At 31.2% G+C, this 12139-nt stretch overlaps 1 protein-coding gene across 1 annotated transcript in view; it reads right to left on the bottom strand.

Annotated features, from left to right (window-relative positions):
- Positions 1–3162: 3162 nt before the first annotated feature.
- LOC142318441 (nose resistant to fluoxetine protein 6-like) overlaps positions 3163–12139 on the bottom strand; it is a 61706-nt gene continuing 52729 nt past the window's right edge. Inside the window, exons 11-12 of the mRNA XM_075355028.1 lie at positions 6149–6257; positions 3163–3399 (exon numbers count right to left, since the gene is read on the bottom strand). Of these exons, the coding sequence (XP_075211143.1) occupies positions 3356–3399; positions 6149–6257 (153 nt within the window). The 3' untranslated portion in view covers positions 3163–3355. The remainder of the gene's footprint in view (positions 3400–6148; positions 6258–12139) is intronic.

Raw genomic sequence — 12139 nt, 5'->3', positions numbered from 1 at the left:
TGAAAGATATTGGTATGACTGAAGCTGGAGTGGGGAGGACTGTTTATTGGCTTTACTTTTAAGTATTGCCAGTCTTTGTTAAGCATTGGTTTTTGAACAAGGTTGCATAATTGTGTGTTGTTTATTAAAATGCAGTTAACTGTTGGACAATGTGTATTCGTAATGGAAACTTATGTAGAAACAAAATATCATGTTGTGTGTCGGTGAAAATTCTGAGAGAAATTTTAATAGGAAGTACCAGTGAAAAGTGTTATTCAAAACTTACTTAAAAAAAGCTGTGAAAGAGGTTCGATATAAGACCAGAAATGTACCTGATACAGGTGTTTTAACAACACAGGCTGTGTAGAAAATTAAAGCAGCAGTTACAAGAACTCCTCATAAATCTTCACAGAGACTAAGCTAGGAAAAGAACATTTCAATGGGGTTCAGTGCACACTGCAGTGAGTAGAATGATGAAATTTTATCTGTAACTAATGTAGGTTTTCAATGAGCTAACTAATGATGATTATGCTGAAAGTATTTACTACTGTCAATTGTTCAAGAACTTTATTAGAGGCAAGACTGGCATTTTAGATCAAAGTGTTTTTCATAGATAAAGTTTGGTTTCACCTTGGTGGGTATGTTAATAGTCAGAACTATCAGACAGACCTGGGGTACTAAAACCCACACATTTTCTTTGAATTTCCCCTACACTCACAAAAAAAATAGGCATATGGTGTACGGTTCAAGTATTGAATATTAGGACCCTTGTTTTTTTAAAAAACTGTGGATGCTGCCATCTGGCTAGAAATTATCCAACAGTTCATAGTCTTAGTGTAAGAAATACATATTTGCAAAACGAACCTCCTATCAATAGAAACCTCCATGGTGACACAGTGTCCTTAACAGGAGTAAGTTTATTGTTGATGATAGCATTCCATTCACTTTGCTACTCAACATGGATCACCCTCTTCAGAAAACTGACAAGAAACAACATGATTAGTGAAAGAGGCTGCAAACAAGCTTCTTTTGCCACACAATCGGCATCCTCATTGCTTGAAATTACAATTTGACTAGAGATCCAGAAGAAACTAACAATTGTACTAGACGCTGATTCATTTCAGAGATAACAGACTGTGTATCACAGACAACAGGGTGTGTGGAGTACATTTCACTTAACATATACATTCATATGTATAATTTCATTACTGTAGATTTGTTATCTAACATACTATACTCCCTCTTTAAGATTTATTTTAGGGTGTAACTTAGCAAATTGTTCACTTCTTATACATTTGTTAATGTGATTACGTAAAAATACTTTGCGAACAAAATAAAGAATAAATACTATACACTAAAACAGATTATTATGAATAGTTGAGACTCAAAATACCTTTGATATTTTAATACAGTAATACAGCGTTTCTCAACCTTTCAGTATTTGCGACCCAATTTTCAATCATAATTTTCATTGTGCCCCTCTCTCATACAGTAACAATGTATACAATAATAATGTATTTTGATGCTAAAGCTATACTATGACATTAATTACAAACCTTACAAATTACCAAGAATAAGTACATTAATTGATATTTGACAACACCAAACCGCTGCATTGAGAAAAACCAGAATAAATGCCTCTCTATTGGCTGTGTTTTATGTTTTCCATATCGGACATTCTTGTGGCTTCGTGAGAAGTTCCAATTTGTCTTGAAAATTCTGCAACATCTGCACAAATGTGTATAAATGTTGCATCTCGTTCAATTCCAGCCAGTCTCAGTTATGTTGAACCTTATATTGCGATCAAATCTATTGTGAATGTGTATGTTGTAATTTGCATGTTAATTGCAATTCATGGCAGTAGATTTATACAGATGGATAAATTTTTAAGTGGGCATAAGTGAGCATTAGATGATAGTGAAGCATCAACAAGTACACAGACAAGCATGGTTCCGAAAATAAAATCAAAAAAAATATTCTCAAGAATACTTAAATTTTGGGTTTACCAGAACTGAATAAAAGAGTCATTGTCTCATAAATTTTGGCAGCAGACAACATGAATAAACTTAATCAACGTTTGGAAACACTTCATAGTGAGTACGTTAAGAAACCCCGATAATTCTTCAAATTAAAATTAAAATCATATGAAATATATGTTATTGAAAACAGTGCATTTGTATTCCAATATTTGATTATTATCTTGTTACTTATTTCAGTTTTTTTGTTTTAAGTAAGATTTTTAATGTTGTATTTCATTGTATTTTTATTTTGCCTTTAGCATAGTCATAGGTGTTTTACATCTATGCTGTGTTTTTACATTATTAATATCTTATTTACATTATTTATTTTACTATATTAATACTGTATTTAAAAAACTTAAAATAAACATATTTTTAAATTTTGATCGTCACCCCTGTCCCCAAAATTGCCCCTAATATTTTTTTCTGGGTGGCTTGCACTGCTACTATGCTTAGGAGGCTATTAAAAAGATTTGTTTAAAAATTTACAGTAAATAAAAGATGGATTTTTTTTAATATTTGGCGAAAGGGGAATTTGGGACAATTTTTTTTAAAAAGAATGGTAATATAAGCATGCACGCATGTACCAAGCTTAATATAAAGTGGTAATATGTATGTAAAAGTTTGAGAAAGTTGACCCCCAAACCCAGTCCCACACCATGGAGATATTGATTTCAAAATTTTACAAATTGACCCATATACACGAGTCTACAAAATTTCATCAAAATCTGTTTATCCAGTCAAAAGTATTAAAGCTTCAAACATACCAACGCAAGTATATACATAAATACATAGGTACCTACCTTTTTTGTTTCTTGAGGTCCCTTAACTTTTGTACTGTTTTGTGAGGTCTTTGGATCGTCAAATGTCATGTAAAGCAAAAACCACATACCCCATTTTTTTACGATTAACTTAATTTCCTTCTTGCAGCAAAGCCCTAGAACTAAGATGCCAGGAAAGTAAAAATGTAACTTACTAAAGAGAGGGGTACAAATCAAATAACTGACCAAAAAAAAAAAATTTTTGATCTGTTTAATTTTGATTCTTGAAGCAAGTAACAAATTAAAAACAACTACTATCAGTATACTAATTCTTAATTTGGTTCAAAAACTCTACTTTGGTTTGACTTCAAAAATAATAAATAAAAAAAATAAGTATTTTGAGTTTTTTTTTACTTTTAACGTGGTATTTTGAAGTCAGTTTCATGATTTTTTTTAAGATATTTGATTTCAAACAAAATACAACTGCTCTGGTTGACGGCAGAATCAGAATGGAGGCTGTGTATGGAGAATACTGTTCAGTTATTAGTTATAAAAATATATCTGAATTTTAATCCAAATGCAGCACCTCCTGTTGCCCTATAACCGTAAAAGATATCGAAAACACTGCTCTGAAGTGATACCTATGTAATGCAGAAAAAAAACGCATTGAAATTGGTCCAATAGTTTTTGAGGAAAATGGTAACAGACATGCACATTTACACCTCATGTGTTCAATATTAGAAAGCCTGAACATGCATAACTTGTTTACATGGACTTTACTTTTTATCTAATTTATGTGTGATAATGTATTAACACATATTTAGTCTGTGGCAACTATATTTATATAGCTAGAGATGAAGCAGCTAAGTAAAATATTATACATCAAATGTCAATTCTGCTCTTTATTGCGGTTATGTGATTGCTTTTGTAGTATGTTACTTGTATTGATATAATTTTGTTTAGATATTACCTGCTCAGTAAAAATAACTGAATCAAGGCCGATTCATGATACTATTCTTTCCATGTTCATAACAATTAACTGCTTTATCCCAGTCCCATTAACATGCAAATACTTAATTGGACCTTAAAATTCTGAATAAAAAATTATTTAGTTGAATTATTCATATTATTGTTTTTTAACAATTCTTTTTAGTTATTTAGTACGCCATAATAATTCAATGATATAAGAAAAATTCAGTATCTTTCTAAGAAATTTTTATAAGCAATTAATGAAGAAAGAGGTGGTTAAATGATGATTACAAACATCATTAAGTTGAAAAAGATGTCAAAAATGACAAAGAAAACAGGTTTGAAAAAATATTAGTTAATTATTTATGATTTTCTAAGCTGTAATACAGTTGTCAGAAACAGATAGTTTATAACTTTATTATAACTGAAATTGAATATTTTTAACTTTACACATGCAGAATAATAAATATGACTATTATGCATAGGCTGGAATGAAATAGATACAAGATGTTAATTAGTGTTCTGCATTTTAGTTTTTGAAAAATAATGTATTTGTTAGGGGGTGTTCTATGTAGCTAATTGTTTAGGACTAGAGAAATATAAATTTATGATAGGGTGTTATTCATATACAGTGCACCAGCTAAATGTATTGTAAACAATGACACAAGCACTCAACTAATGGCTACATGCAAAACTGTTCATTGGTTAATCTGGAGACTTTACAACAGCTGAAAAGTAGTGTCTATGTAGAACTCTTATTTACTTCGGCAATTTGTGTTAAAAAAAATTGAGAATCATTTCACTTTCATGAATTTTGAAATAAAAATTCTACGAGATGAAAAAATTGTCTACTAAAATTAATACTATAAATACATAATTTATAAAGATGACTCAAATAACTGAAAAGCTTTCCAAATAATTTAAAAAGTAATTTTTTATAAAATATCAGATATATAGATATAAATATCAGATATAGAGAAACTGATTTCAAAAGATACTATCAGTATTAAGAAAAAATGAATATGAATTTTAAATTTACCTTAATTTTCATTCAAGGTCAGATATTTTTTGAAATGAGAACCACATATTTGTTTCCATCCATGTTTTATAAGTATAAATCCGATTGTGGCATTTAGGTGAGAAATTTGCATTTAGGTGTAAAATGTTCATAACATTGTGTTATACCACTCAGTGGTGACAGTGACAGTGTCATTATGTTCGTTCACAAAAAAAATAGGGATCTGTCACACAGCCATGACTCACTACACACCACACAGTAACCTTGACACTATGCAATGGAGTTTCGTGCAACAGATGCGGATTTTGTCTAGCCCAGAATCGATAGTTTTGTTTATTGACATAATGACTGAGGTGGAAATGAGCATTGTCAGACGTGATAAGGTATTGCACAAAGTGTGCATCACCTTTGTTGATTAGCCAGTCACAGAATGTGGTTCGTTGAACCTTATCTTGGTCGAAAAATGTATGCACCACCTGCAACTTGTATGGTGCAGTTGTAAGTTCTTTTTAAGGATTCACCGCACACTAGTACGTGAAATATGCACTTGAAGACACAATTGCCGAGTTGACTTCTTTGGTCTGTGGTTCATTGTATTGGAGACACGTTCAATGTTTATTGCACTACGTGACAATCAAGGTCCCCGATTTTTGTTCGCATTTGCGATCTCATGTAAGTTTTGAACAGCACACTGTATGACCTTTCGGAATGGTAATTTCTTAAAATTTTGTTTCAAATGCCATTGTGGTATCATGATGGAGCTTCCACTGCTGAAGAACATCTCCATGATGTAAAAAGTTTCAACGGCAGTCCACATCACGATCATTCCCTACTACATTGAAAGAAATATGCATCAGTAACCCCCGTCCTTACACTTCCTGTTATGCTATATGAAAAACAAGCATGACTGTTATTGCTCGCAGTATTCAAAATATAAATATATCCCATCAATATAGCCCACTCTGTATATGTAGAGTTGTTACACAACTTTGCTTGAGAGATAATGAGTGAGCCATTGAACGATTAGTGCAAGTTTTGTTCTGTGATGAGCTGGAATCTGTCTAGTAGATTTGGATGGGATTAAGAGAACAAGGAAACAACCAGAAAAATCTTTGCATATTCAGATTCCAGATTTTAAGATTTGTGTAACATAATCCTCCATGATATCTTCCTTCATCTCTTTGTTGTAAGCTAAAACTAGAAATAAAAAAAATTTAAAGTAAAAATTATAGTCATTTTATGCACAAATTTTACATTTCACACATTTTATTTATGCACAAAATTTTACCAATTACTTGGTTTTGGTGATAATTTTTGTACCATGGCTTCTTTATTAATCCTCAAGTATAAAGGATAAACATTATCTAAAACTTATTTTACATTACATTCTTATGTCTGCTTACCTGGACCTAGTACAACTCTTTCCAGTGCACAACCAGGTGCCTCAAAAAAGAGAAATAATAATACTGCTAAGAATATTGATCCCATTATATCACCAAATGCTGTTGTTATCTGAAAGAAAAAAAAAAGAATTGGCAATTTATAATATTTTATGGCATTTATAATTATCAAATTTTGTATAGTTAATGATTTCATTTAATTTAGCATTCAAATTTTTTACAAAAAAAGGATAATTTTACAATAATAAAATGTAAAAAAGTAGTCTGGAAGAAATTGGGGAAAAGGGTTTGTTGGTTTAGATGTTAAGAAAACAAATAAATAAAGAACATCATTAAAATTACAGAGTTGGGAAGTAAATGGGAAGCTAATTTTTTGTACCAATTTATATTCCAAAGGATTTTACAGTGATTCAATTTAAATTTATTGTACATTACCTTTTTATTTCACATTAATTTTTATTAATTTTCAGAACATTTTAATTAATTGATTAAAGATTTTTCATTGATATCTTGACTATTTATAATAATGATTTAGACTTTTTAACTTTTATAGCTATTTTTCTTGCATAGAAACAATATTTTTTGACTTGGATGAAGTTAGCATTGTTACCAGAATGGTGTTCTACAACAGTTTTTTGGTAAAAATAAAATTTGTCATTTCTCATACAAAATTAATAATAATTTATTTTCCAAACTAAGAAAACACTTTTTAAGACAAATAATACAATATCATTTATAATTTACAACAAAGTTACAAATTAGACACAGCTTTTGAATTATATAAATACTTCTGTTGACCAATAACAGTTTGTACCCCTAGGTTCTAATTGAACTACAACAGGCTCACAAGAGTAACTGTAGTTTTCTAATTTAAAACCGTGATGCAGTAATTTATGATGAAATAATTTTTGTGATTTAATAATAGTTTGGAAAATTAAATACTCCTTGGAAACAACATTCCTGTTTTAGGAGTTACCATCAATTTATGATTAAAACATTGAAGAATATTAAAGATATATGAATGAGAACAGAAGTGGCTGAGTAGAAATTTAACAATTACTATAAATTATAGAAATATTAACGAGAGGGAAAATCATTCAGTTTGTTATTAGAAGTCCAAAGGTGATTCATGAAAGCCATAAGCTTTATGCTTCCCTAGGATAACTTGTCAATTTTAGTCACAATTGATTCAAAAAGGAACTCAATATTTTCATACTGAATGAGCCAGCACTCAAGAGAAATTCTGAATGAATTTAAACCTAGACTATCTTTCATACAATTTGGAAAGAAATTATAAACCTTTGGTGCCATATAAGTTTAAAATCTATGAAAATACACCTTCCTGGTTCTAGAAAGTACAAAATTAACCTTGCTTTGCATATCTCAGTCAATTACTCTATATTTAAGAGCCTTATGTCTACTCCTAAGAAAGAAAATTTTAAGTACCTTAAACAAGCATAAATGCCTCAAAGGGAGCAAGTTCAAGATCCAAAAAAACAAAAAAAACAGGAATGAACGTGTCCAAGCAGGTATTCTATATATTACACACATATGATATGTTTCTGGCCTATCACTATAGGTTGGATTTTATTAAAATACGCACCACCCCAACACTCAATTCCATATTTTAAACAAGATTCAACCAAAGCCAAGTAAAACATTTTTAGAACACCAATCGAGCAGAAATCCTGAAGATAATAAAACTTTCTAACGTAACATAACATTTCATTCTTCAGACTAAGAATATGTTTTTCCCATAAAAGATTACAATCAATAGTTACCCCTAGATAATTCATACTATCGACTTGATCAATACTATTGCAACTACACTCAGCTATTCTAGAGTAAGTGAGATTATGATAACTAACATGCGAGCGAATTACTAGTTTTCTCACCCTTTAACTGGAAAATTATGTATTTGGATTTAGATACATTTAACGTAATTCCATTTCTGATTAACCACAACCTAATTTTAAACGAGTCCTCTTCGACAGATCTCATAACTCAGTCAAAGCTTTTTTTTCTATGAAAAAGGGCAGTATCATCTGCATAAAAAGGTCAAATAACCTTGAAATTTGCCAGAACAGAAGTTGTTAATATAAATTAGGAACAGAATTGGGCCCAAAACTGACCCGTTGTTTTAAACTTAAACTCTGGCCTATATTTTATTTTAACATAAAAATTATAACCTAACTTAATTAGGCCATGACAAAAGCACAAATAAGGCTTCATTGTAAACACATCTCACCGCGTCTTAAGTAAGACTGATAGGATCCAACTAAACAAAGGAACTGAACTACCTACCCGTAGAAGGTAAAAGTGAATTCAATACATAACACAAAACATAAAAGTATTACACAGAACAATACAACATAGTAACATTGAAACAAAACAAAGGGCAAAAACAACAAAAACATAATTTATAAAACAAAGCAACAACAAAAACAGAATACAAGAGAAATCCAAGCAGAGCTGTAGATCCCCTCAGCAATCCTTTCCTTTGCTAAGTACATTATAAAAGTTTTCATTACTGCCAATTCGGCCTGGCTCCTCCAGTTTACACAGAACTCCAACACCGATCCAATAAGATCAAGCTGACAGATCTTGCACATTAACTCATATTTCGAGCACTCATAAAAAACATGGTAGGTGTCATCCAAGTGTCCACACTGAGGACACATCCCAGAAACTATCAAGCCGAACTTCTGCAGTCTGTCCCTAAAAGCACCATGGCCGGAAAGAAATTGCGTCACATATTTATCAGGGTATACCCAAGAGGTGTCCTGCAAACCAACAACATTTGAAAAGAGATCATGCGTATAACGCCCACCCTCTGTTTGATCCCATCTGGCCTGCCACAAGGGATTGCCATGTTGTTCAATTTCTTGAACTTTATCTAGGTGGAACTTTTCTCTAGGTGGTGGTTGGTCGATGATGAACTGAAAATTCACTCTCATGAATGTTATTTTTATTGGATCCTACAAGTGGTGGAGCTGCAGCACTGCTATGGTGGGAAAACTGTTCGGTCATCTGCGTGGCGGGAGTGATGCTGTGCAAGTGCGTACGTATACTTTATTTCTACTGACATCTGAGCTGCTACCGTTAACGCGAAACGCGAAGAAATGTGAAAATTTTCGGAAGTTGAATCATGGTAACCATTGCAATAGGTAACTTTCTTATGAAATCAACCTAATAACTTTTCTTGACTAAACAGTGTGTCTCGTTATGTTTTATGTTGTTGTTGAGTCGTCGTAGTCAGTTTCATTTATGAGTCAGATTCATTTATGTCACTGCAGTTCCAAAGTACATTGTCTTCAGAACCATCCAATGCATTCGACAGGCAGAACTTCAAGAATGAGTTTTAACTTTTCCTGATGGCAAATCATTCAAGCTTTCAAAATCCATTCCATAGTTGTAGCTACTAACATTTGTTTAATTTTGCTGCTGGGTGTAAGGAGATAATAGTTTTCAGTCAACCATGATCTTTAAAATACGATCTTTAAAAGATATACTAACCCCGACATCCAGTGGTTGTAACCGACTTGTCATACCTCCAGGAATTACGACTAAATCATACTTTCCATTTGTTATTTTGTTTTAATTTTGTCAGACAAATGACTACAAAAGCATCCAATAGTAACATACTGTTTCGTTTCAGAAGTCCACCCGGTCTACGTTCCACAAATCCTAACCAATCTTGCGTTAGATTGCTCGTCACCCAGGCATTCTGCTGAGCTCGAACAATTATACCATCAGAGAACCTACTTTTGGCACAGTTTTCCTGTTCAGAATTACATTCAGCGATAATTCATTTCCATCGGCAGTAGTACTCGTAACATGAGTGCTACTACATCAGTGCAATATGGTATATATACATATATATATATTTTTTGTTTAATACATCATTAAAAAAAAAATAATAATTTGAAATTAGTGTAATTCTGACTGCCATGAACAATATATAAAAGAAAAAAGAACAAATTTAATGAAAAAAGTTACATAAATACTGTCTGCTGTCAGCTTCATGGATTCAACATTAAAAGTTACATGTAAAAGGAATGTCAGTTGCTAGAACAGAATAACATAAAAAATAATAAATTACTTGAAGAACAGTATCACTTAAATATGAAGACATGACCGGATAACAAATATACTTATAAATATATTGTGTTGATAAAGTGCAAAATATCAGTATTTTAAAAGTTTTTATTCCCGCATATTAGATTTTAATTAATTTTTTAATTTAAAATATATATTTTCTTCAAATATATTATTAATTAAAATATCTTATTTATTTATAAATAATATTTTTTTATTTATCAAATTATTTTATTCAAATTTTACTTTATTTAATTCTTGAACATGTTTAATGAAGGTTTAAATAGTAATTTATACTATAAATATAATAATTAAAAGTCTTTTATTTATTTAAAAAACATAAATTATAAATAACCAAAACATTAAGCCGCTTTTGAAAGTAATCAACTGCAATGTGAAGAAAATAACTTAATCGAATAGATTTATTTTATTTATAAGTTATTAGTTATATGAATATGAGAAAAAAGTGAATGAGAGAGAGAGAGAGAGTGAGAGGGAGCAAAGGAGGGGATGCTGAAATTCAATGCCCACCATAGCCAATCACTTATCTACTTAGAAAATTACAGTTGTTCTGTATGTTGTAGAAAAGATTTCTGCCATGATGCATAAAGTAACCCATAGGAAGGCAATGAGATCATAAGTTACTGTTTTGTAATGTAATTTTTTTTAATAATAATTAATTTTGATATGTCTATTGTTTCTTATATTATTTTATACTTTACATAAATATATTTATACTACAGTCTATTAAGATATAGTATATTTTATATGGTTTAAATTTATCTTTAAAAATGGGCAAATTATATAGAAAATATTGGTTATATTCACTATCATCACTCTTCAGTTTACAACAGTAATCAATTTTGCAAGTATACTCTGTCACAGATAGGGAACTCTTATTACTTTTACTAATTCAACTGTATTAATTATACTAATGCTGATCTCCATGCCAGAGTAGTAGCACCTATGCTTTTCATCCCGGACATTTCCTATGAACAGTTTCTAGTTTATGTGTGGTGAAATCATCAAGAAGAAATAAACTGGTTTTAAAATTTGCAAATATATATATATATATATAACATTATGGTTATTATAACCCGTGACAATAAAACCAAATGAGACTTGTACATGTAGTTTATTAATTGCTTATATACTAAATTTCTTATATACCCTAAATTTTTACAGCTACCTACCAGGACAGTGGTCTCCAAAGTGGAGTGTATGTACCCCAGGGGTATGCAAACTGATACTTGGGGGTGTGCCAAAGAAGTAGGCTCATGATCACTAGTGATTGTATGATCATATAAATGTGAGTGTGAGATGCTCTCATTGGTCACTGTGTCTGGTTTCACTGTTCTGTGGAACAGAACAGAATGCAAGGGTAGCAGGAGATTTAGGTTATCTCCCTACACAATAGCAGAACCTGGACGAAAAGGTCCTTCCTGTCGTGTTTGTTTCATCAGGCAGGTATTTATTTAATGGTGGTTAGATTTATTTTGTTTTATTTATGAATGGAATTATTTATTCAGGAATTTAAATTAGGAATTTATTTATATTTCACTACCATTTGGGAAGCTCAACATCATAAATGTAACAGCTTTAAAGCGCCTGCGCACAATGACTTTTATGAAAAGCAAAGTGCTCTGCCTTTGGAGGGAAGATACCTCTGAATGTTCAACAAGAAACTGTTATCTTCATGAGCATGCACTTTAAAGCTGGCGTATTTATGATGTTGAGCTCCCCAGATGCTAGTGTCTGGTTTCATGTCCTGAAACCAGTGCGCAATTGTTTAAGTGGCTAGTGTATCATTATTTAAGTAGGTTGTGTATCTTTATCATCGAGAGAATTATATGAACTGTATGGAACTAACATAGATAGTGGTGTGTTTTAATAACT

This window comes from Lycorma delicatula, chromosome 1 (genome assembly GCF_047948215.1).
Source record: "Lycorma delicatula isolate Av1 chromosome 1, ASM4794821v1, whole genome shotgun sequence".
Classification (NCBI taxonomy): Eukaryota; Metazoa; Arthropoda; class Insecta; order Hemiptera; family Fulgoridae; genus Lycorma; species Lycorma delicatula.
This window is presented reverse-complemented; position numbering and strand designations above follow the sequence as displayed.